The sequence below is a fragment of the Anser cygnoides genome, chromosome 22, assembly GCF_040182565.1.
Source record: "Anser cygnoides isolate HZ-2024a breed goose chromosome 22, Taihu_goose_T2T_genome, whole genome shotgun sequence".
NCBI classification, from domain to species: domain Eukaryota; kingdom Metazoa; phylum Chordata; class Aves; order Anseriformes; family Anatidae; genus Anser; species Anser cygnoides.
Genome location: NC_089894.1, coordinates 5065320 through 5090535, shown reverse-complemented (window position 1 = coordinate 5090535; position 25216 = coordinate 5065320). Strand labels below are relative to the sequence as shown.

The 25216-nt window shown below is 48.1% G+C and overlaps 1 protein-coding gene and 1 long non-coding RNA gene across 4 annotated transcripts; one reads left to right on the top strand and one right to left on the bottom strand.

The window, feature by feature from the left end:
- Positions 1 to 123: 123 nt before the first annotated feature.
- On the top strand, positions 124 to 5882 carry LOC106045985 (uncharacterized). 3 transcript variants are annotated; one of them, XR_010826246.1, is made up of 4 exons: positions 124 to 1966; positions 2061 to 2113; positions 2221 to 2727; positions 3045 to 5882. It is a non-coding gene; the product is annotated as an uncharacterized lncRNA (long non-coding RNA). The 3 variants fall into 3 exon arrangements; XR_010826245.1 differs by having other exon boundaries at positions 2061 to 2727; XR_010826244.1 differs by having other exon boundaries at positions 124 to 2113.
- A 3934-nt stretch (positions 5883 to 9816) lies between these two features.
- Positions 9817 to 25141, bottom strand: METTL2A (methyltransferase 2A, tRNA N3-cytidine). Its single transcript, XM_048046460.2, has 9 exons — positions 24987 to 25141; positions 22176 to 22267; positions 17882 to 18243; positions 16480 to 16529; positions 15934 to 15994; positions 14622 to 14761; positions 12717 to 12823; positions 12436 to 12501; positions 9817 to 11064 (listed from the first exon to the last, which is right to left on the bottom strand). The coding sequence occupies exons 1-9, from the start codon at positions 25082 to 25084 to the stop codon at positions 10913 to 10915; spliced, it is 1128 nt and encodes a 375-aa protein (XP_047902417.2). The 5' UTR covers positions 25085 to 25141; the 3' UTR covers positions 9817 to 10912.
- Between the last annotated feature and the right edge of the window lie 75 nt (positions 25142 to 25216).

The following is a 25216-nucleotide window of genomic DNA, read 5'->3' as shown; positions in this document are numbered from 1 at the left end:
GCAGAGAAGCTGGGGGGGGGCTGCTTATGGGGTCATGGAAGACCTGGGGGGGGCAAGTTTACGGGGGTCGGGGGGGGCTGGGGGTCAGAGAGGCCTGGGGGGGGGCTGGGGGTCAGAGAGGCAGCTTATGGGGGTCAGGGAGGCTGGGGGGGGTCAGGCAGGTTGGGGGGGGCAGCTTATGGGGTCAGGGTGGGCCGGGGGGAAAGCAGCCATGAGGGGACAGATCCAGCCTCGGGGTGCGGACAGGCCTGGGGGGGCTGCAGGCACAAGGTGGGGGGGGGGGGGGCACAGCAGCCCCAGTGTGTTTCCCCTTTTGGGGTGACCTCCACTGAAGTCCAGGGTGTCCCCAGAGAGGGGATGTGGGGGGGTCTCCATGCACCCCCCGGCACCACCCCCAGCTCCATCTTCCTCAGGAGCGGCGGCCTCACTCCCAAAAGCGCCCTCAGCCCCACAGGGAGGGGGCCGGGGTGCCCTGGTGCCCCCCCTGGCCTTGTCCACCTACCACCACGGGTACCCCCAAAGCCCCCCCAGGAGCCAAGAAGCCCCCCCAGGAGCCAGGCCCGGCCGCCGCCTCACGCAGCCCCGGTCCTTTGGGGCTGATGGAGCAGGGACGTGGCCGTAAAGCACAACCCCACCACGTTAACCGCTGCCTTTCTGAGGCTGTGCCGAGACGCTGAGGAAAAAAAACCGAATAAATAAAGACCAAAAAAAAAAAAAAAGAATAATAGTAATAAAAAAGGCTCATCCTGGCTGCGGCGAGAGGTTAGAGCGCGGCGCATTTGCCTCTCTCGCAGGCGGCGGGGGCCGAGCGCCGGGCGGTGCAAGCTGCTCGGCTTTAAGGCTGAATCAGCTTTCTGAAAAGCAAACAAGCAGGGGGGGGGGAAATTGGGGAAAAAAAAAAAAAAAAAAAAAAAAAAGAAGGAAAAGGAAAAAAAAAAATAAAAATCGGCGTGTTAGGAAGGGAAGTGGCCAGGCCTGTCCGAGGGGAGGCAGGCGCGGATTAGCGATGCGAGGCTGCCGGCGCTTTGGGAAGGGTTCGGCCAGGCAAAAGCGGGGCGTCCCGCACCTCCGGCAGCCCGAATCCTCTCCCCGAGCCTTTGCCCACCAGTTTGGCAACGGGGACGATGCGGGGAGGAGCTGGCGAGGTTCAGCTCCGGGGTGGGGGGGAATAATCTCTCTTGCGACACGATGGGGGAAGTTCCATTATTTTAAACTCGTTAATTTATCGTCCGCGGAGCCCCGCGTTATTTGTTAACTTCGTGTCGCAAATGGCTCTCGGGGCGCCTGCCTGTTCTCGCAAGCTGTGTTTCCTGTGCTTTAATCTGTTTTTCGGTAGAAGAGCCACTCCAGTTTCAGCTCCCGCTGCGTGATTCACATTTTCAGCACGGCCAGCGGCAGGAATTTGTAAAATAAATAAATAAATAGCGTTTAGTCTTTTTTTTTTCTCCCCCCTGCCCCCCCCCCCCCCAAAAAAGAAGAAATTCTAGAGTCAATATTCCATCAGCTGGTAAGCTAATCACAGCCATTTAGGGGAGCGCTAATTAGTAACATTTGCAGTTAACATTGTTTGAGGAGGTATAAATTTCATTTGTGGAGTTGCTGCTTGATTTGGGGTGGAGGGGGGAGAAGATCTGGAAGGCGTTAGACCCAGGAAAGCGACCGGCTTCCAACGCCCCCCAGCTCTTCTGGAGCCCGGCCGCTGCACCTAAAAACGCCCCGAACTTTGTAGGGAGCCGTTTGTGATCTCAGTGCTGAACAGAAAACAGATGCCGTGCCGCTGGATCTATCACATCAGCCCCGTCTCTGTGTTTTAGGGGTGGTAGGGTCGCTTTGATGAGGACCCTGGGAGGTAAAAGCCTCCTGGAGACCCGGAGCATTTATTTCAGGCAGAAATGTTTTCTGAAAGGCGCCCTGCGCTGGTGGAGCAGCGGGTGGTTACTTCTGATAAGGAACCCGACGAGCTGAGGTTGCACCATCCTCCTCTTGTAACGTGCCCCTCTTCCAGCCCCGTATTCCTCAGCCCTTAGCAAAAGGCTCAGGGTTTCTCTTCTCACGTGCAGTTTTGTGGCTGGAGCACCCCTCCTTCAGCACGCTCCTGGATTTTCAGCTGGCTGTGAGTGCTCACAACCGCTTTATTTTCAGCCTCGGTCAGCCGTACAGTTGCATCTTTCCCTTCTCCGCTGCAAACCCCAATTGCCCCCTCTGCCTTTGTCCTCCCAGGAGCAGCTCGGAGCAACACCCTCAGCTGCAGCTTCCTTCCCGAGATGCCAAACCAGCACGTAGGACGAGGCAGCCCATCTTTTGGTGTTGCGGAGGGGAAAGGAATCAACAAGTTGCAACCACATTTATGGCGGCAGCCAAAAATTCAGAGTAGCCTTTGAGGGCATCGCTTGCCGTCAGAGAAGTCCTGGGTAGGTACGAGGGGATTGCAGACAAATTTGCCATCGAGCCCCTGCAGGAAGTAAGTTATCAGATAGATTTCCCAATCAGAGCCTGTAAGTCCGATATCTCAGAGGTTTTTTGTCTTATACTCCACCTCAACGCCATTTTCAGCAGGGACGCAGCACCCCCCCCCCCCTGGTCCTTCCCTTCTTACCATGGGGGGCCAACACCGGGTGCCCTGGAACAGCAATGGTCTCCGAAGTGAAAACGGATTTACCTGGATGAGACACGGCACAGCTGGGCTCTTTGTTACGGCATTACTTCCCGTGGGACTTCATAACCCAGGTTGGGACTCAGCAGAGAAGTGGCAGATTTTTATTTTTTTTTTTCTAAATAGGAAGAGCTAACTTATCGGAATGTCCTCGCAAGAAAAGATCACTTTATGACTTTCTGTTTTCACAGGGAAAGGTTTTCTAATTCAAAGTGGCTGGGAGATGTAAATATTTAAACATTTTGTATAAGAAACATTCTGATTCAATCCAAAATTCTAATGTGAAATTTTAAGATACCGTGTTTAAAAACATACAAAACATCCAAATTAAAAAAAAAAAAAAGGAAAACAAAATTGTTATTTCACTGTGATTTTCCCCACTCTATTTCAGTTTGTGAACACCTGGCCCAGCATAAGAAGAGAACATTTGGATCTCCGAGAACTCTCACGCAGCAAAACTCCTTCTGCCAGCCCCTACGTGCACAGCACGTGAAAACTCCTCTGTTTCCCCCGTTTTCCTTAACTCCATACGAGGCTGGAGCCCCTGTGCTTTGGTCCTTTTAGAGGAGCTGGTTTGAAAGCTGGCGGGCAGGATGGCTATGAGCAATGCAGTATGTGCACGGCTGACCAAATATTATCTCATTTGTGGGGGCAAGCCAGCCCTCCTACACCAGCGCCGGTGCCAGATCCCTCCCGTACAGCATCCTGCTCTCCAGGTCTGCCATCAGCCAGCGCTAACGCTTCCTATTACATCCCCTGTGGCAGCTCTCATCTTCTTGCATCGCTCTCCTTGGATGTCAGCGATATGCTTGGCATGTTGCGCTCGTGTCGTGTTGGAGAAGAACCACTCGGCTGCCGCAGCCATTTTGTCACTGAATCGTACCGGAGCAGCCTCAGAGCTCCTCTCCAGCCAGCACCGCGTGTTTAGCAAAAGGAGAGCAAACCCCTGCCTCTGCATCACTGCTTCACTGTTAACCCATGTTAGATTTGGTCAAAATTTGCTAAGGTTTTAGAGATTTTAACACAGCCGTGCAACAAGCTCTCTGTCTTGAATTTTGAAAAGATAAATTAAAAGTCAAAGTCCTTATCTGTTTAACGCCACGGGTGCTTTGCCTTTGAATTCCAGGCTTGTAAAATATTCCAACTGCATTTTCCCTCGCGTTTCTGTACAACCATGAGGTCTAGGAGTGTACTGACATGATGTAACACAGAAAAAGGAGAGCTGAGATTCCTCGGTGATAGCAGGAATCCGGGACCTGGGGACTTGAGGAAAGCGTCAAATTGCCTGAACCCTTAAAACATAAAAGCTGTCATCAGTGATCTCAAACCTGAAAACTCTAAAGCCAACAGGAAAAACAAAGCAAGTTCGGCACTCAACAGGTTTCTTACAGATTTAGCACGGGGGATGATCTCACTCGAGGCATCACATCCAGAAGAGGCCAAGCCTTGCCTGCAGAGCAGCCTGTCCGACCTAACCAGGCACAAGTGGCAACTGAGGGCTTTTCTAGACTTGGGGCATTCAGAACACCTTAGCCTTGTGTGGATTCTCTGGTGTCTAGCGAGGGTAGGGCTCCAGCAGAGCCTTTCCCTCCCTAGGAATGGTAAAAGGGTCTCCTCGTTTTCTAGACAGGGAGAAAGTTGGTATCAGCTACTCGGAGATAACATGCCATCGCCTGACTCCTTCCTGAGGCCATTCGGAGCCTCCGCCCTCCCACACAATGGGGTTTATCTCGGAGGTTGTTCCTGCCCCTCCCTCTGTCTACACCTTCAGGTATCCCATTAGGGAGGCTTTGATACCCGAACCCAGTAGGAAAGCATCCAGGTCGCTCAACCTCCACGCTTGCAGCGAGCCAAGCACAACCTCAGCGCCGTGCCCGGATCCAAGGCAGCGTGTGTCCTGCCTGCCTGGAGGCATTCGCTTTCCCCAAAGTGCACAGCTCTGGAGAAAACCATTGTTTGTTCTTCTGCATGCACCCGAAATGGTGCGATTTCCTTTATGTGCCAGCAAACCTACCCCTGTCCTCGTTCACTGCTAGCTTCCTAGAATACGAGAGGATAATATTCTCCGCAGGATTTGCCCCCTGCTTCTCTTCCCCTGCATAAAACGGGTATAATAACACCCTACCTTACAGGGCTTTCTGAAGGCTTCAATTAAACAAACTGCTCTTAGATTTGTGTAAGAGGAAAATTAAATCAACATCCTATTGTAAAGCTGGAGGTACCGCATGCATATTTCTCTGCGTATATTCAGACTGTGTGAACGTGTGTAAATACATACCAACCTTCACAACAAGGGTTGTCTCAGTAGGGAAGAAGTCACTTGAAGTTAAGGAAAAGCTAGATTTAGTTTTGCATGCAACCTTGATCGACCCTTGGCATAGAATATGGAAAAAACACACAGCTGTGTAATTAAAGGCTGCAGCGCAGTCTGTCTGTCTAGGTGGTGCCTGGTGTATCTGCTGCCCTGGTGGGGGGCACCCAGCACAGCGCCTTGCGCTAGGTCCCGTGGATAAAATAGTGGTCTGGGGGGGGAGATCAGCCAAATTTTCCTTCCAAATGAGGAAAGCCACATCCAGTGCCCCCTGGAGGAGGGTGATGGGGTGCCTCTCCACTTCCAGCGGTACGGCAGATCCCCTGGTGTGCCCCTTGCACACCCCCACGGTGTGAGCCTGGCCTCCGTGACCTGGGACTGGACTGCAAGCAGCAACTTTCCATTTCACGTGAACTGAAAGAAAGTTTCACAGGATGAAGGACTGGCCCTAATCCCCCCAAAACTCCCCAAACCCCAAATAAAATGAAAACACGAGAGCTACAAGAGTCCTTTGGATTACAGGGCATTAAAACAACCTGAATGCAGCAGCCATGCCAGCTCTCCTCTCCACCCCAAAATCAAGCTGCTGTTCACCCTGGAAGACTCCAGGTTGCTTACTGCATACAAGGGAGCTTGGTTGAGAGCAGCAGGGTCCAAATCTCACTTGGATGATCTTCCTTCCTAGAAGCAGCCACGGACCAACAGGCTGGCAGCCCCAGGCTGGTGCCGACACATTAGTGCTTTCTAGTGAACTCTGCCATCAATGCCTCCCAGCCACAACCAGTTCCCGCTCATCCAACTGTTGTCACACGCGAGTGGGGCTCAAAGACCGTATTTCCAGAGTAAAAACCTCTGGTGTGACACCTCCAGTTACACCACAGCACCTTCGGGCAGGAGGCAGAAGCAGAGGCACACACGGCCGACCTCTCGCTTCTCCCTGCGTGTGCTCCAGCTTGCGCTCTCCGTAGCAGAGGTCGCTGTATCCCTTTTAGCTCGAATTAGCCCTCACTGTTGCTCACACAGGTAATTTCCTGCAGTGTCCCACTTTCTCTGCAATACAAGCTCCCATTCAGCGAGGCATTTAAGCACAGGAACTTACTGCCTTCAGCAAGAGTCGAGCACAAACTCCGGAGCTTTGCTGATTAAGCACAGAGCTGACAATTCCTTTTCCTCTCGAGCACCTCACTTCACAGGAGACTCCTCCAAAAAAAAAAAAAAAAAACCCTCCCTCCTCTTTGCATTTCTAATAATTTCTATCATGCCCTGGAAGCATATGTGACAACACTGCTCGGGTGAGAGTCCTACAGACAGCCGAGCAGAAAGCTGCCTGCCAAGCACACACCCGGCTGGGGGGAAGGAAGAGCTACGATGGCAGAAGTGATCCTGGGCATTCGACACATTCTCCCAATTCCTGACCACGCGTCTTCTCTTCTGGAGTGATTTTTCCCTAACATGGCACCAAACCCAAAGGGGTTGTCCCGTTGACTGATGAGAACGAAGAGACCTGCTCCTGTCCCTGCGCGGCTCAGTTTCCCTGCATCTGTCTTTACAGAGACGGAGGGATGCTCCCCAGCTCCCTCAGTAAGGTGATCCTTGCTGCCTCGTCCTCGTCAACACACTAAAACCTGCGCATCTTTCATTTGTGCTCAGGAAAAACAGTTGAGTTCAGTTTGGGTCTGTGATTCCTGTAGGGAATCCAGCTGGGAACCCGCCAGGGGCTCATCCCAGTGCTTTAAGACAAAGGAAGCTCTTTCAGCTTTGGCTACAATGCAACACCGAGAGCCGCAGGCACCCGTACACGGAGGTTACTTCTGCTCACACCTCTTATTGAAAATAATCAGGTTTCATTTATCCTGGAGCTCTACAAGTAACTACACAACTAGAAATGGTGGTGACATACCCTGAGAAGGTGGAGCCAAAGCGTTTGGGAGAGAAGACAATTGTCTGGTCTCAGAAGCATTTGATGATTACTGTTGTAACCAGAAAAATCACTAAGGATGATTGCTGCTTGCCACATTCCTGTGCTGCCAGGAAGATCCTGAAAAAGCTCCAATTTCCACTGGAATTTACAATTCATTTATTTTTGAAGTGAAGACATCAGAAGCACTCCTCAGCTTTCTCTTCTCTTTATGTCCCGTTCCCCTCCTGCTTCCCAGGTTCCAAAGCTTATCTGTGAAATCCAGGTGCTGTGAGAGGAAATACGTACCTAGGGAGGCAAAGGGTCCCTTGCCAGTCACTGGGACCCTCAGCATCATGGCTGGATTGAAACTGAGAGCCTTTCTGAGGGATTGGTCCAGGCTCAGCCCAAGTCACGGGCTTGATGCCATAATCCCTCCATGAAAGGGTTATGCAAAGGGTCAGAATAGGTGATGATAAAATTCCCTTCCAGCCAAAACAATCTCCGAACCTCCAAGGAAATCCACCATCCTCTGGCAAGAGCCAGGACCAGACTTTCTGAAGTGCAACAATGTCTGGCTCCAGCACCACGGGGGCAGCGCCTCTGAAGGGCCATGAAACCATCTCTGCTGCTTGGGAGGTTCGACGAGCTGCGTTGGCACGGCCTGCCAGCTGCAGACCACAAGACTGGAGCGCTGGGAACGAAACCAGAGCAGATACGCTCGGAACGGCTTTAAAGTGAATGTTACAGTGCTAAAAAAGAAGCAGTGAAACGTAACGAAAGCGAATTCAGAGATCTTTGCACATTCTAGAAAGGCGTTGTGCAACCCAGCCCGCTCGGCAGGCCCGCGGTGGGAATGGCAGGAGCTGCTGCAAGTCAGGGCCCAGGTACCTGAGCGGAGCTGTGTGGGAGGCACGGCCCGCAGTTGCAGGAGCGCAGCAGCTTCAGAGAGAGCGGGAGCTGACAGAGATTAATGAAGGGAGCTCAGGCAGTATCTGTCTGTAGGAGGCCTGGCTCGGTCCAAGGCCATTAACTTGTTGCTCTCTGAGCACCACCAACAGGACTGGAAAACAAAAACACGTCTCCTCGGCGTGGTTCACGTCCAGCGACTGCTTCAAGACTGCAGCAGAACGAGGAGCACTGAGAAAGGCACAGAGCCACTGCGATGGCTGCAGGCTCGCAGGGCTGCAAGTTTTTGCATGAAGCCCAAGTCAAAACCAGGCAGACAACTGGGACGGAGCCTTCAAAGTAGAAACAAATAAATTACTGGTCTTCATTTTCTCCCATTCGGGAGTTTGAACTTAAAGAAGAGTCCATCAACTTTAAGTAAATCACGTTCATAATTAAAAACACATTTTCCTGTGCTGCTTACAAGCCCTTGGATGATTAATAAGGCATTTTTCGAATTACTTTAATTCACACTAATTACGCTGCTTGCTTACCCCAGTCAATAATTCTCCTTCCACGGAGATAAAGCTATCCCAGGAGGAGGTCTCCCTCCAGGGACCAGGAGGGAAAGGACCCCAGAGAACTGCCTAAGGCACCAGCAACATACGGGAGGTCTTTCACAGAAAGCTACAGAGCTGGTTACATGAGTCATGTCGTGTTCAACGCTCACAGGACTGCTTTTGCTAAGCCTGACTCTTTGCTGGATAAGAGGAGGTTGCTCAGCTCCTGGGGGCCTTGAGCAGAGGTACCAACCTTGCGGGGGGGCAGACTTTGCAGGCCTGGCATGGAAACACAAGGGGCCATGCACCTTCTGGGTTGGGTCAGGCCTGTGCCCAGCAGAGCTAAATATATTAGGAGCAAGCGGGAGAGATGGAAGGAGAACGTAAGACCCTCGTGAACATTTTCTCTTTCTTCCCCTGCCTTCAGCATTACAGTTTCCCTCAGCATTTCAAGCCCACAGGCTGACTGGCAGGATTGGGAGCCAAGGAACACGTGTTCCTCCAAGTGCTGGTGCATCCGTGTTTTGCCCCCTGCACCCTAGTGAAGACACATCAAGGGCAGGTCAGTAGCAGGGTATGACTTCTGAGTTGCCTTGACAAAAAAGGACAGGAAGTGGAGAAACAAACAAAAAAAAGGCAGTAAAGGATCCGTGAAATAAAACTGTCTCTGTTCATTTTTTGTCTTTCCAAAAAGAGCTGCTTCAAGCCTTATCTTCTCCTGTGTCATTTGGAGGCGCTGGCAAGCCTCCTATTCTTCAGAAAAAATAACTGGGAAGACAATTCTTCCCATACTACAAACCATAGTAGTATAACAAACTGAATGAGAATTCAATTCTCATACAATTTACAATATTACTTAAAAAATAAAAAGAAAAATACAAAAACAGTGATGCACTTCCATGCCTGCCGCAGCACCGCAGCCTGCCTTTGGACCGTGAATGGATTTGCTGGGTCACCATTCCACAGGAACGGCTGAAATGTCCTGGCTCAGAAGCCTTCGTTAGAAGACATACTAATACCTGTGGGGAGACACAGTGATGTGGAAGCTGCGAATTGACTGTGCTACCTCATGTCCGGCAAAGAGCATGCCCCTTCCAGCACTTCACAAACCAGTATGCTCCATGAAGACTCCTGCAGACTCTCCAAATCTAGCAGTGACACTTCCTCATCTTTTTACCCTTTCTCACCCATTTGAAGACAGCAGTTATTTCATCACCTATGTGCCTTTATAGTTGACAGTTATTCTTAGGCAACTGTAAGCTACAAGTACTAGTACACAAACTGCTCTTCAGCCAGTGCTGCACTCAGTAGGCACTGTTACTTCATGAGCTAAAACAAGCTAAGAGATACCAGCAAGGCTTTCTTTCCTTGAGAGGTGTGAGAAGGCAATAGTGAGAGCCAAGATAATCGAAGAGGAAAAAAAAACAGCAGCTACTAACAGTGTCTGAAATCCTCCAGAAGCACGTGAGTTTCTGTGGAAGCCTGATTTGTATTAATCAAACCAGCATTGAAAAGCGTTACCACAAAATTTATTCTAATACCTGTTGTACCACACCCTAAAAATCACAAAAGAAAACAAGTTGAGATAAAAGATGTTAGCTGTCAAAGGTGGGGAAATACCGTCAGAAAGCCACAAGGTTGGCTTCCTCTGAGAAATTAAAGAAAAGTGGTAGACATTCTTCAGATTTCTTATCAAAGACAGGTGTCTTGTCTACTTTGGTTTAGCACATCACCATCACAGGGCAGCGCAGCTTGTCACCTGACTGCAGCCAGCAAGAACAGTTCCGACTGCTCGAGCAGAAAAAGCAGGAAATGGATTCTGCATAAACTCTGGTCTCACAATCTGCTTTTGATTCTCTGCACTTTGGAGGTGCCCTAAAACTGGCATCAGCCCCAGATGTTTGAAAGCCTGAACCCTGCCTGATGTGAATTTACAGCACCTGAGGTACAGTGTGCTTGCTCCCTAGACAAACATCCTTGTGAACAGTAAGGGGCAAGGCAGCATAGTCTGCTCTCTCCACAGGTTACCTGCTCACCAGGAGGCATCCATGGGGAAGGCGGAACAGAGAAACTAGAATGCTCTTAGGTCATGACCTCGACCAACGTATTTTATCTTGTGGATTTGCACAAACCTGAATGATTGTAAGAGAGCTGCATGAGATAAGTAGGTCAAGGGATCCATATCACGCCTAGTGACCAGCCACGAAGAAAGGCAGACTTACCGATTATTTTTTTTTTTTCCCTAAGACAAGAGTACACAACACAGAGGTAAGGTTGAAGATCTCCTTCTGCTTCATGTAGAAATCCAGAGTGAAAGTCAGTTGCTATTCAGCCTGCTCAGCTGCTCTTAGACAGCATGGCCATTTCTTACATTGTTAAGACCATTAGCAAGTTTAAAAATTCAGCCCAGTGGCAAGACATTTAAAATACTGCTTGGTCTCCTCCTAGAGCATTTGTCCTTAACAAAATTCACTCAAAGCGATGCTAGGCACTGTAAAAGGCACTGAGGTTCTGTGCACGCTGGCCTCCCTAACAGCTCTCACCAGGAGGAGCCTGCACATGGCCATAAAGAAGATTGAATCTAAAAAGCACGCCCGGTTTCCTCATGGCTGAGGGGCAGCAGGCTTCTGGTATTTGCACTGGATCCACACTCGATACATTGTCATTTGCTTCCCACGGTTCACTTGCAGTCGCCGATCAACCAGATTCTGGATTTTCTCCAGCCCAGCTCTTGTGAAGAGATCATCTAATTCATCTGTAAGCAGAGAGAAGGAGATAAGGATGGTACAGCTTTCATTTAACTGATACCTGCTCACGCTGAGGGCTAAACAGAGTTGAAAGATAGGCCAGAGGAAACTCACGGTCTCTGTCTGGCAGGGAAATGTGAAGATCAGACTGGACTTAACTGCTGTGGCATGGGGGGATTAAGATCACAGTCTCACCAGTTTCCTTTGAGTTTACCTCCTACTAAGGAAGGAAAGAAGTACTGTGAGGACAACTAGAGTTACAGAGGCTTGACAGGGAGAAAACAACTGCAATTCCAGACTTGGGTATTGCCTCTAGTAAACAATTAAGGGAACATCTTCTGGCGAGCAGGGACAGATCCATTCCCTCCCCCTCTCCCTCCCCCCATAGGGATTTCAGAGTCTGCAAGAGCAAAGAACGGGATCAGATGAATCAGGCCTACACTTTCAAAAGGGTGGCAATAAGATCTTTGCTGTATAGGCTGGAGGGGAACTGGATTCATTAAGGTTAAGTCTGGAAAAAAAAATCCGTAAAAAACCACACCCAGCTGGGGCCCAATCAAAGCACCAAGAGCCCTCAAGGCTGCAACACTTACACTGTTAGGTATTCCTGACCAAGCAAATAGTATCACAGTGCCCCAGCACAGTGGCCCTGGGCAAAGCCAGAGAGAGTCCTGCTGAGCAGCAGACAGCTCGTTCAACTGCAGCCTGGGAGCACGTGATTTGTACGGAGTTTCTGTAGAAAAGGGCTAACAGGTCTCAGCTTGTGCTCTTTTATCAGATGCTTGCCATAGCGAAGCGTTTGCCAAACACGCATTAAACATTAATTCTGTTGTGACAAACAAGATTTGTGCAGCAGGGAACGGAATGGTTTGTTGCAGTTGTGTCACTGCTCTAAAACAGACTCTGCAGATGTGCCCTCAGTGGAAGTGACTGGAGGTGCGACTGGTGATAAGGAGAGAGAAATACAAACCCTGCTGAACACAAAGCAGCAACAAAACCGAGGAGGCTGCCTCAGCTTTGTGCTGAACCACACTCCTCTTACTCCCTTGTGTCAGTAAAGTTAAGAGAAGACCTTCCAGTTGTGTCCATCTCACTGCATCCTTCTCAGGCAACAAGATTCAAGGAGAGCTCTTCCACTCCCATTCCTCCCAGTGTAGCAAATACACCAGTTTTAAACTAAAAAGGATCTTCTGCTTAAGAATTCACTGTGCCACATTCGCATCAGTAAGTGTCAGGCCCAGGCCCCCGTGCAATTGGGAGACACTTAGTATTTCACGCTGCTCCAAGAAAAAACAGGCTGGAAAGATCTAGTGACAAAACAGGGCACAAGGACAAAAAAGAAGTGAGCAGAGCCAGAGGGACGTTTTCTAGCCTCCTACCTTGGGTGAAGAAGTAGACTCTGGTGCCATCACCTCTCACATAGAAGTTATCAGACAGACATTGACCTAAGGGCAAGAAGGATTTAAACAGTTACCAGCTATCATTTAAAAATCAACAACTGCCATCCAACTGCATATAACGACAAGAGGCACTTCTCCTCCCAGCACATGCTGTGCTTGAGGAGAATTAATGAGCTGCCTCCCAAACAGGGCAGACACTACTCCAGAGAAGCATCATCCGTTAGTGAGCTGGTAAGGCACCCCAAGGGAAATGAAAATACCTTTCTTAAACCGAAGCTGGGCCAAGTCGTAGCGGCCATAATCTCGTAACAAAATCATTCCTCCTGGTTTCAGAAGGCGACTCAGTCTGTTAACGATGCACTGCATCCTGAGGAAAGAACAAAAAAGCCGTACTCAACAGTCTGCAAAATCACGCCCGTTTACTTAGCCTACTTTCCCAAAAAGGTGGTATAAAGCTTCATTTCTGTTTCAACTTCGTACAAAAAGCTACCAAAAATTGGCACTTTTCTGAGCTCTCGCAGGCTTAGGTGGGTTGATTTTATTTGGCCACCTTTTTTTCTGACACTCCCCAATTCTGCTTTTTTTTTCTACATGGGTAACTTAGCCTACCACAGCAGGGGTTAATTGCTCTCTCTTACTAATTACAAAAATATCTCTACTGGTTTTTGTAAAACAAGCAGAAAGTGAACTTGAAGAAAAATGCTGTGAAATAAAACCAAAGGGAATATTAAAGAGAGAACAGGAATATTTAAGTCATTTATTTGCATTTCATAGGTCATAGCACATCATCATGCTAAGCACAGTACTTTTCTAAACTGTTTTCTGAACCTGCCCCCTCCCTTCTTCCCACCTGCTGAAGAGAAATTCATCTAGTATTGGAGCCTAAAAATACAGCAGCATACCTCCCACAAACTGGTGCTGAGAGCTCAGTGCGGCTGGCGTTCAGAACAGGCAAGCAACCATGACCACAGCAAGAGTTCAACCACAGCCATTCAGCACTTCAGAATTACACCTATCCCGTACCAGAATTTGCTAAAACAAAGTACCTGCAAGTTCCACTTCCAGAGGTTTAGCAAAAAACTGGACCAGCCACAGAACAAACTTTAATTTTCCTTGATATTAGGAGACCTACTCTGGAGCTTTACACGTACCTAGCAAAGCCCTGACACCCAACCACCAAGCCATTTTTACAACTTTTACACTGGCTCTACGAGTTTCATCTCCACATATTGAAGTGCAGGCTCAGCTCCAGCAGCCTCATCTAAAAGTATTCAAAGGAGCATTTTCCCATTAGTTCTTGCCTATTACTACCCATCAAACATCCCTTATGTATTCTGCTCCGGATAGACGTTTCATTTAACAAGATTCTCTTTCCTGCTCTTGCAGAGTTCATGCAAATAACAGTTTAGCTATTTAGCTGCTAACAGCCTCTCTGCACCATGCTTATAACACAGGTGGTCAAACTGTGTAATGTTTCCCTATTCAACTGTTAGTTAATTAAACTCCATAAAGATATGGATGGCACACAGATCATTTTGCTATCTAGCAAGTGCTGAAGCTAAATAATTCATTACGTAGAAAGCTACCAGTCTCCTCCTCAACTTAACGGTCCAGGGAGATCCCATGCAGCAACATCATGGAGTACAGTGAGCTTTGTTATTAGCCAGTCTGATAAATCTCTTTGGCATTTTTGGTACAAGATCTCTTGGCAACAGGTGACTGCAATAGAAAACCCTTCTTGATATTCCCAATATCATTACTTTGTGCAACCAAAAGTGGTGCAACTGTCAAAATACATCAGTACTGCAGGCTGTTTTAGTCCTTGACTTCAATGTGAAGTCCATAAAACTGTAGAGATGAAGTAGTGAAGTTGCAGAGATGAAGAAGACGAGATACATTGAGATTACAGAGATACAGCCAGGGAATTTTAAGTCTGTGATATAAGTCATGACAGCATAACTTGAACAGATTAATAAGAAGCCTTATCTAAACTGAATGAAATGGAAGAAGGTATAACAACATGGCAAGTACTTCCCGCTGGTCACCAGCCAGACTTCAACCATTAAAGTTTTTACTTTCTCTGTACTGTTTTAAAGTTTCCCTAGTAAAGAACTCCAGTTCTATGTGCATTTTCTTTGGAACCGGAAGGAATTATTAAAACTTACTTCTCTGGGAGAATTGCTGAGAGGACAAAGATAAGAATGACAACGTCAAGACTCTCATCTGGCATTGGGAAAGGACTTTGGTCATTGCACAGATCATGGACAAACGCAAAGCAGCGAGAAGAATCATATTCTGCATTGTTCTGTATTTAAGGGGAGAGATATTAGAGAATTAGCACACATCAGCAGCCCCTGATCTCCATATTATCTGGACATGGGAGCACTTCAACTTTCACATAATGACGTGATGTGTCCAGAGACCTGTTTCAGCTTCACTGAACTAAATAGGAGAGACAGAGTTCTAGACAGGGTTGATGGGCTCCCTGGTCAGATAGGGAAAAATAAGTACACGTAGGAGATTTACAGAGAGCTTTGGACTTGTTACATTTAGGCAATGAGCACTGCCAAAAAAAACGCAAAACTGGATTGAGGGATAATTGCAATTTTAAGGTTGGATTTCCCACTAATAGTAGAAAGAAGTGAGAAATTTACTCTGTTAAGTAGGAAATCTTTATGAAAGTGGGTGTGTTAGGGCACCTGCATCACTGAAATCAATATTCAACTACAAGCAAGCTACTTTCAATACCCCAACCATCACACCTGGCTCCCTAAAGTTACGCTCATAAAATCTCATGCAGACTTCCATAAGTTGTTTAATTTTCTAAAGCTGCTGTTAGGGATTGTAGTGGCTTCTATAAGCAGTGCTTGTGTCAGCTTAGAGAACGAAATGGCACACTGGATCTGCTGCTGCGCTCCCATCTCACCTCATAAAGTGACTGATTATATTTGATACTTCACGGATTCCCAGTTCTGTTCTGACCTGAAATTTGTTAGCAGTATTTATCTTCTGACTGAATCCCAGCCTCCTGCTCCACAGACAGCAGTACCCCTCCACAGCTGTCTGTGCAGAAGCAGTCAGACCACATTCCCAGAACTGCAGTGACAGTAATGCACACACAAATCAAAACCAACTTCAGCTGCTGTTAAAAAATAGCCTGAATGTTTTCAAGGTTCAGCAGTTACTCAACTAAAAGAGCACTGCACTTACAAGAGTGCTGCCAACCAAAGGGGAAAGGAAATCTGGCTGGCTTGTCTGCTGCCAATGTGACATTCTCAGTACTCCTGCTTCCCTCATTTCTCCAGTCTTTGATGGCTCATTTTCCTGATTTACCAGTATGAGGGTCAGCATCAGGGCTAGCTAAAACCAGAAAGCTTCCAACATATCTAGACAGCTGGTGGAAGCTATGATATACTTGGGTTAATGTGCAATTGGCACCTTGTACTTCCTACCTTCATAAGTCACCGTTGAGTTTACCTGGACAAGATCCACAGCCGTTGTAGAAAAATCACAGCAATAAACAAAAAGGCCTGGGTCACTGGAATAAATAAAAGAAACTATCATAATTTATATAAAGGTGCTCCACACGAATTAAAAAAGTGTCTCAAACTCACAGAACACAAAAATAGGGGGCAGAAATGCCGGGCTTTAATGTCTCTCTCTCATCTGTTGTGCGAAATTGAGTGGAGCACTTTGTTCACTTATGTTCCAGTTATTCTCACATAGAACAGACTGCTTACATTTTCTTCAGGAGAAGGAGAGACACTAAGGCCTGTATGAAAATGCTTGAATGAGTATGAATGAGACATGCAAACACGCATCATGCTTTGTAGGTTGCACTCTAAAGCCAAAGATTTCCAGGCTCAAAATACAATTATTTGAAGACTTGTATGGCACATCTGTCATTTACATACGGCCTTTCTCTATGAAATTGTCAAAACTAAAACCATATGCAGCACTTTTCCAATTGTTTTTCAGAGGCTGGTTTATCATGCAGGCAAAAACCTGCTACGAACTACTTACTTGTTGGTTTGTAGGATTGGGAAGACCGTATTTCCAGCACCACAGCCAACCTGCACAAGCAAAACAGACATGTACATAGTGAAAATTGTTTCTTCAGCATGTCCCACACAACTATTTCAAATCATCTCTCTACAGCCATGGAACAAAGAGCAACTCACAAGTAACACATGAGCACAGCAATGACCATTTGCAAATATCACTGTAAGTTCTGAGTAAGTTCAGCTCTGAGAAACAGGCCTACATATGAGCATTTGTGGGAAACCACTAAGTTAGGCAGTTCTTCCAGAAATCTTACTAACAAGCCATATTGTTACTTCTCTGAAAACTGTTTTTTCTGGAATCCCAAGCACAACAACCAGTATGAGTCACTGAGGCACTGGCAAAGGCCGGGAATTAGTTACATTAACTTCTATAGAAATTCGGAGCAATGGAGAAAGAAGTTTGATTTACTATAATTACATCCTGCTGTTTCAGAGTTCCCCTCACTAGATGGCTCTTCCTCAAGTTACAGCTAGGCCTACAATGATTCTGTCCCGCTATTCCTTCTACTTGTTCCCGTTTGAAGAAAAGAGGACTCACACAACTGGGTTTGGGGAATTTGTCTCTGTTTAAACAATCAGTAAAATCAAAAGACTGCGCAGAAAATACCACCAAGGGCTCCCAGTGACAGACAGCACCGAGAATACTCAGGTGAGAAAGGAAAGCCACCACGAACCAAGAACATTAGTCTGAGGAAGTCTCCAGGGTTCAGATTATACGCAAATCTAAAGGGCAGCTTATGTTGACTCTCCCTGGGAGGGCAGAGCTTCCACAGCACATGAGCATTCAGCAAAAATAGTGATATCCACACTAAACAAACTAGCAGAGCAAAAGGTCATTATGAGCTGTTAGGAGTCTAATATTTGTAAGTCCTACAAGCTTGCCCAGGACAAGCGTGATACTCTATATTAATCTGAGATTCCCACTGCTATCAGGTGGATCAGGAGGACCCAAACAAACAGGATCTTTACATTCTTGGTTTCATTGTTTCATTATCCATCTCCCAAGGCAAACAAGAACTAGCACAAAACCACAAAACACAAAAGATAAGGGAAAGATTTATACAGACAAATAAAACAATCAACTTCTTACACAGAAGATGACTTAAAGGCTTGTTTCAACATGAGATAGTTTGTATTTCAAGCGTGGAAAACTCCTTATAGCCCATGTGCTCTGCCAGGACGCTGTCTGAACCAAAAGAACCCCAAGTTCTAAGCTACCCTCTCTCTTTTTTGCATTTTACTGACTTAAGTCAATCATGCCATTCACTTGCTGTTTGCCGTGACATGTTTTTACACCCAGTCACTCCAGCGTTGATATAAGAGACTGTTCAAAGTGTGATTCTTTGCTCTATAGCCATTACCTCTAATATGCGGTAAGATGCAGAGGATCCCGGGTAATCTCCGTAACTTTGGTTCACCTCACTACGCTTCTGTGGAGCCAGCTCCTCCGTGCAGAATGTAGGCGTGCTTTTTATCAGGTTTAACTGATTCCCCGCCCTGGTTTCTAATGAGCAATGTCCATTTTCACAGCTTCCCAGCCCTTCGTTGTTGGATTCTTCTTTGTAACTATGTTCACGCACAGAGTCCTCATTTTGACTTGGGTTCCTATTCGGTGCCAGCTCAGGAAATTCAGTGAACAGCCAGTGCCTGTCCTTGAAGAAGCCGTTTTCATGGATTTTATAAAAGTCATCCCAGTACCTCTTAGCATTCACCTCGTATTCCTCTGTAAACACAAACAAAAACATCACCAGCAGTCAAATCAGAAGGTCTCAGTTTAATCAGTTCAGTCAGTTAGGGACCGCTGCAGATATCTGCTGTAATCCCTTATAATAAGTAAGGTTATTGATTGAAAATCACCTTGATTTAAATTGTACCATCCCACAAGAACACTCAGTCTGCCTCCTTACTGTCACTTTGTTAGGAATAATAAAGGGAAAAGAGAAGAAGGAAGAGAAGAAAATAGAAAGAGGAAACTGCCTGTCTCCTGGTAGGATTTAAAGGAAGTTGGCAACAGAAAAGGCTTCTTTGAAGGAGGCTGGAATGAAGAAATCCAGGTTTTACTTCCATCCCTAACGCTAACTTATTCAGTTCACAGGAGCAATTCATTTGGAGCCTCATGACTTTAAGTGTCAAGCACTTAAACTTCTAAGGAATTCTATGACAAGTGCCTGGAGCTGAAGAGCTCCCGTCTGACACACCACCCCTTTTTTCAGACTGAGAAACAGCAAAATTAGTCAACTCCACAGGCCTAAAGCTCAATTAGCGTTTACACAATACTCCAGGATTACAGGACAGCATGTTTTACACAAACGTTCCTGGAGTTCAGTCTTTAGCACTTTGTTTTCCACTGTTCTGTGCAGGTTGGAACATCACAGGCATGAAATTAAAACAAAAGAGAGGAAAAGAAGTGACCACTACAACTGAAGTAAGAGCGCAGAGCTAAGGGGGATGGACTGAAGTTGCAAGAATTAACTTTGGCATCAAGCAATGCTATTTTCACACCAAGTAGATACATTCCAGTAGCAAGATGATTATTACAGAGAGCTGGAAGAACTCTTAGGAAGCCATAACCTAATGAAATCAGAGCTATCCACAGAATTATTTCCACAGCTTCACATATTTCAGAGCAGGTATATTTCGATGAGTTATTTTTCCATGGGAAATGAAGAATCCAATTGGTTTCCTGAATTCTCATCAACGCAGTAAGCTTTCTGTCCTGGCAAATAAGAGCTAATTATAGCCTTCTGTGCTTGTAATCAACTAGAGGTATTAAAAGCCTTGGCCAGAGACCCCAACTGCATCTCAATAAGACGCAACTCCTTAGACATCTTTGCACGGCAACAAGTTCGTTACTGAATGCAAAGAAAATTTCCAACCATTAAAGACGCCAACTGTATGTGAGAATGGGTAGCCTCTCCACAACATCCACTAACAGTAGGGTTTAGAGAAAAAACAGGCATCCTAAAATTGGGGATTATAGTTATCTGAACTGCAGTTTATTTACTAGTCTTTCTGAATTCAGAGCATCAAAATGGTTAGAAGACATCTGAAGGGAGATACTAAGAAGGAACCAAGACCACCTGGAAAAATAAGTAGCCTGGAAAAAAGTAGCCTTTTATAGACAAAAATAGCTTTAACAAAGAATCAGAAGTCAATCACGTATTTTTAGTAGGATCTATCCCTGAAGCACAAGAACTATATATAAAAGTAATCTCTTTACCTCAATTACAAGCATATTCTCCTTTTAAGAAGCCTTGTCCTTAAACACCACGCTGAAAGAAATTTTAGCCTGATATTAGACTAGAGAGAGCAGTAAGTTTGTGCCGTGATCTCACCATACCTCAACACAAGCAGTCAAGAGAGTTTACTACTTGCACAGGAGACGCTCAATGACTGCTAATGTCAGAGAAAGAAGAGTTATGGATTCAGTCCCGGGTGCACTCACTCCTGAGCTGCCACTTCTTCCACGCACTAGTAGGGAAACACAAGGCTGCTGGGGCTGAAAACGCTCTTTCAGCTAACAAAAATATAAAAGCCCGATTCCTGCTCATCCCTAAAGGTGCCATGGCAGCCCCTGACCGTAACAGGATGTTCCCGTCAGGAGCTGTGGCGATATTCCAAGCCAGCCATTTTGGATCACCAACATTTTTGCTCTTCCTAAATTATTGTGAAACTCTGTTGGATGCTATTGAACAGCTGCTGCACTCCAACCCAGATGTGCGGAAGCTTTATTTAGAGTTCATTTTAAAAGCACTAGAATAAAGGATCGCTAGCAATATAAACACAAGAAGCCAAGGGCCAGCTGATAGAGATCATGCAAGAAACAGGGTTAAAGCTAAAAATGACCATGCTAATTTTTCAGTCTGACTTCCCGCACAACTTCTGTCAGAGAAGTTCTCATAATACTTGCTTCAAGACCCTTTTTGTAGTATTAGCTCATAAGGACATCAGCATGCGAGCCGGATTCCTCCACAGTCTTTCTTGACGAGGACTCCTGACCTTTTTGCTCATCTTTGGTAGGACACACCCAAAGTCAAGCCCCTACTCACCCTTTCACATTGCAGAAGAAGTGCAAACAAAAATAACTGTTCGTAAAAGACAGGAAGAGAACCAGAGATCCCTTGAGTCGCATGGGGGCTTTCTCTAAAGAAAACCAAGAAACCCCTTCAGTTCTTTCTCTGATTCCAGGCAGCAGATACACCTTCTGTACAGCACACAGAACTTCCCTCCTTCTTCAGGATAAATTCTGACAGCCCAAGAAGTCCAAAGAATAATACAGCCATAATGACCAATAGCCTGTCTTTGTTCTCCTGCCTGGACGTTTCTGATTCTCAAAATACCGGACCCTTCAGGCACATTTGGCTGGGCTGACTCCCCTATGTTTCAGCCATCCCATTGTCTCCACATGCTTCCTATTGAATAGCGGCCATCAGAATTTGACTGTCCCCCATTGTTCGGTCTGGGAAATACATCATGAAGACCTGACAAACTGCTCTAACAGCAAATTTCTCCACAATTTCATAGTTGCATATAGGTTCTCAAAGCATGACAGACAGCAGCCTTTAATGTTAACCAGATTTTAAAATGAACTCAACACAATGGGTATCACAATAGAAGCTGCTGGATACTTCTGGGAATCCAAGAAATTAGGAGGGTTGCTCTTTGGTATAATTAAATTTGCTATTGTGAACACAACTGGAAGCTATATGGGAAGTGGCTGAATAGCTCCAGTAGTGCTCGGCGCTGCCTTACAGATGACACACACAATTTACTTCGAACAAAAGGAGCGGATACATCCTAGAGCTCAGCAGGATATAACAAGATCATCATCAAACGAGTCTCTTATCATACCAAAGAACAGGAAATCTGAAAGCACCGTCACCTGAGGGACTGGATGGTACCTAAGAGGTGTGAAGATGCAGTGCTAACCAACTCCGGAACGGCTTCAACCACGTAACTTGACCGTAGAGCTGTGCACCTCTAGCTCGACTCCCGTTCAGGTAAGCTTTCATTTTAGATGTATTGACATCCTTTAAGCCGAGTTCGAGGAAATAAATTTGGAAACCCGTTTCTGCCTCTCTGACGATAAACACTCCCATCAGGATAGAACCATTTCTCCTCACTTCAGATTTAAGCACAACCGTGCTGTTTGTTAACTCGGTAGGGATGGGTACGGACACTACTTTATTTGAGCCTCTTAAGAGGGGAAAAAAAAATCTTACAGCGTGCAAGCAAACAGAAGATTAACTGTTAGAACTTAAGCTTTAGAGAGCAAAACACATATGAGACTGTTGCTCTACACTGAAAGAAGCCTGTTGACAGGAAACACTACCAACTATTTAAATGTACACACCACGAACAAAGAATCTCAAGAACAAAGAATCTCAAGCCAAGATGACTCCTCCCAACCAAGGTCATTTCTCTTCCCCAGAACGAGCCTTGGCAGAAGGTGGAAAAGTCACCGAGAGGTAAATTTAGAACAGAAAGACTCCTTCTCCGCCATTTTCACTATCACGCACATGGTAATAATGTATTTTGAATAATTCAGGAGAGAGGGGGAAGGGAGGAACACATGGAGATGAACACGCAGCTCAGGCTGTTCTGCTGCTGTACACACAGTCGGGACTGATGCGTTACAACAATATCTAAAGGTACCTTGTTTATCTGGTGGCAATAGCTGCGAGCTGTTCTCTTGAACTTTACTCTTGGCACTGGCTTCCTGCTCTTCCGACCATTCCACATTATCCCTGTTGTGAAAATGAAGGTGAGCTACTCAGCTGAGAATCGTGAGGCAAAGACAAACAGAGAAAGGTCTGAACAGCTCTCCCCGCCGACGGTTGTGGAGCTTTTCCACATCTCCAATTCTAGCTCGGCAGCAACGTACCAGCTACTGGAGCATTACAAAAGGCACAACTAGAAGGGATCCCAAGAGACACCAAATCTGTCCCCTAATCCTTTCCCCTATTCGATGGTCAGCCAAGCTGAGAGGAATTAAACCCTTCCTACAAAACCACCGGGGCACTCAGCACAAACAGGCCTCCTTGGAGAGGAGCTGCCACTCCCCGACGGTGAAAACAAGTAATCGTTCCTATACAGGTGACTGCCAGGTTGGCACTCGCATACTTTCGCTCGAGCAGGTCGTCAGCATGGTCCGTTTGATTTAGCTGTCTTAGAAAATTACGTTTTATTTCTCAAGTTAAAAGAAAGAGGGCAGCTAGGGTTATTTGGAAGGTAAAGTGTTACATTAATATTAAATCCAATTATGACAAAAATATGCAGGAATCTTAAAAGCATTAAGAACCTATTAATAACTTAAATGTGCATACAAAGTTGTATAGTCATTAAAGTGATTCACTTCACCTTTTTTCATTAAAACAAATGAAGGAAAAGCAAAATACAAGGATCAAGAAGAACAATTCTGGCCTCAGGAAGAATTAACCTTTTGATATTAAGCAACAAAACAAAGCCTTAACTACTGTCTCTGAAAAACCAGATTACTAGGGAGTTTCTGCAGGGAAATACTATTGAGGATACGCTTTTGTAACACACCTTTGATATAGAATAGTCCCAAAATAGATGACAAGCTGATACATGCACTCGTTACTTTATTACAGATTAAACATAGCCGATTTTCAACAGGGCAGAGCATAGCAGCCAGAGCCCTGAAGTGGATATATTTACTTCAGAAATGCAAAATACCTTCAGTTCCCGTCAAATTCAAGCATTTGGGTCCTGAACATCTCTAAAACAACAGCTTTCTGCAACCAAAGCCCTCCTGCTCCACACTAACACCTGGCGTGATCCCACACTCTTACGGCATCGCGTGGCAGCCGACGGGTGAAGCTACCTCCCTTCGATTTACACGTCAGCTGCTCGTGTGTATGGGTGGGAAAGCTGTAAGTGTCTGAGAGCAGATACTGCGTTAACTATAGCAGTGAATCGATGGCCACGAAGCAAAGCAGCATGTGCTCCTGAAATAGGGGGCAGGCTGCGAATCCTGACTGCTTCCGACCTGAGAAAGGCTCAGGACCATGGGGAATGGGTGCTCCCGAGCACCAGATGAGCAGGGCTGGGCTCCTCCGCACCTCCAAGCCCTCAGGGCAGCCCCAGCAGCCCGCCAGCCCCAGGCCAAGCTGCCCCCCTGCCTGCTCTGCACCCCACCGGGCGCTACAGAGGGGAGCCTGGGCAGCGGGCCAGCACGCTGGGAGGGGGCATGGAATTGTTCAGTTGTCTGTGGCTGGGCTCCTGCGAAGCAGAAATGGCGGGGGGCGATGCTCGGGGCTGACTCGAGCCCTGAGAGCTCCGTTATGCGGAGCCTTGCCCTGCCACGGCGACAGGCTGGGGATGAACCCCTCTGGCCACCTGCACCGCCGCAACAGGTGTGGAGAGGCACCCTCAGGGCTGGGGCTCCCTGGGTCACGGGCTCTCCGTGACAGGGGATACCTGGGGGCAGGGGCACCCCACAACTTGGACACCCCAGGAAAGGGGTTCCCTGGGGCACGGGCACCCTCAGGAAGGGGCACCCCAGGGCACGGGCACTCCTGGGGGCACGGACACCCCTGGGGCACAGGCTCTCCGCAACAGGAGCTACCCAGGGGCAGGGGTACCCCACGAATTGGGCATCCAGCGGAAAGGGCTCCCTAGGGCATGGGCACCCCCGGGGGCAGGGGTACCCCAGGGATAGGGGCACCCTTGGGAAGGGGCTCCCCAGGGACAAGAGCTCCCTGTGACTTGGACACTGGGATAGGGGTACCCCCAGGGCATGGGCACCCCAGAGGGCAGGGGCTCCCCAGGGGCAGAGGCACCCCAAGGGCTGAGGCTCCCTGGGGCATGGGCTCTCCGTGACAGGGGCTCCCTGGGGGCAGGGGCACCCCGCGACTTGAGCACCCCAGAGAAGGGGTTCCCTGGCGCATGGGCACCCTCAGAAAGGGGCACGCTCGGGGGCATGGACACTCTCGGGGCACAGGCTCTCTCGGGCACGGGCTCTCTGCAACAGGTGCTCCCCAGGAACCGGGACACCCCACGGAAAGGGCTCCCTGTGGCACAGGCACCCCAGGGGAAAGGGGTACCCTGGGGATAGGGGAACCCTCAGGAAGGGGCTTCCTGAGGGCAGAGGCTCCCCGGGGCACGGGCACCCCCGGGCTTGAGGCTCCCCTGGGCACGGGATCCCCGCGATTTGGGCACCCCAGGGACAGGGGCTCCTCGGGGGCAGAGGCACCCCGGGGGCTGAGGCTCCCTGGGGCACGGGATCCCCGGGACTTGGGAGCCCCCGGGGCGGGGGCTCCCTCAGGAAAGGGACACCCCGAGGCTGGGGCTCCCCGGGACACGGACACCCCCGGTGGGACACGCGGGCACCCGAACCGGCGGCTCCACGGGCCTCGGCCTAGGGGGAGCGGGCAGGGAAAGGCGGTGGAGCGGGGTTCAGCGGGCCCGCCGAGGGGTCGGGGAGGCGGCGGCCGCCCTCACCAGGCGTTGTGCTGGAAGAGGCGGGCAGGGTCGGTGAGGAGCCGCCTCCCGAACGGCCGCCGGGGCTGCGGCAGCGCCTCCTCGCTGGGCGCCGCCATGACGGGGCCGCGCGGCACCGGAACCGGAAGCGCCGCCCCGGGGAGGGAGGCGGGGCCCGACCCGAGAGAGGACTGGGCGGGAGGCCGCGGTCACGTGGGGCGGCGGCGGCGGGAAGCGCGCGCGAAGGCGGC

What these genes read in the sequence shown, in the direction of transcription:
- METTL2A (XM_048046460.2), bottom strand. Translation starts at nt 25,084, where the DNA reads ATGGCGGCGCCCAGCGAGGAGGCGCTGCCGCAGCCCCGGCGGCCGTTC. An exon ending in CGGCTGTGGATCTTGTCCAG is followed by an intron (nt 14,762 to 15,933) that starts GTAAACTCAACG and finishes CCTTAAATACAG; the next exon opens with AACAATGCAGAATATGATTC. An exon ending in CCAGCTTCGGTTTAAGAAAG is followed by an intron (nt 12,502 to 12,716) that starts GTATTTTCATTT and finishes TCTTGCCCTTAG; the next exon opens with GTCAATGTCTGTCTGATAAC.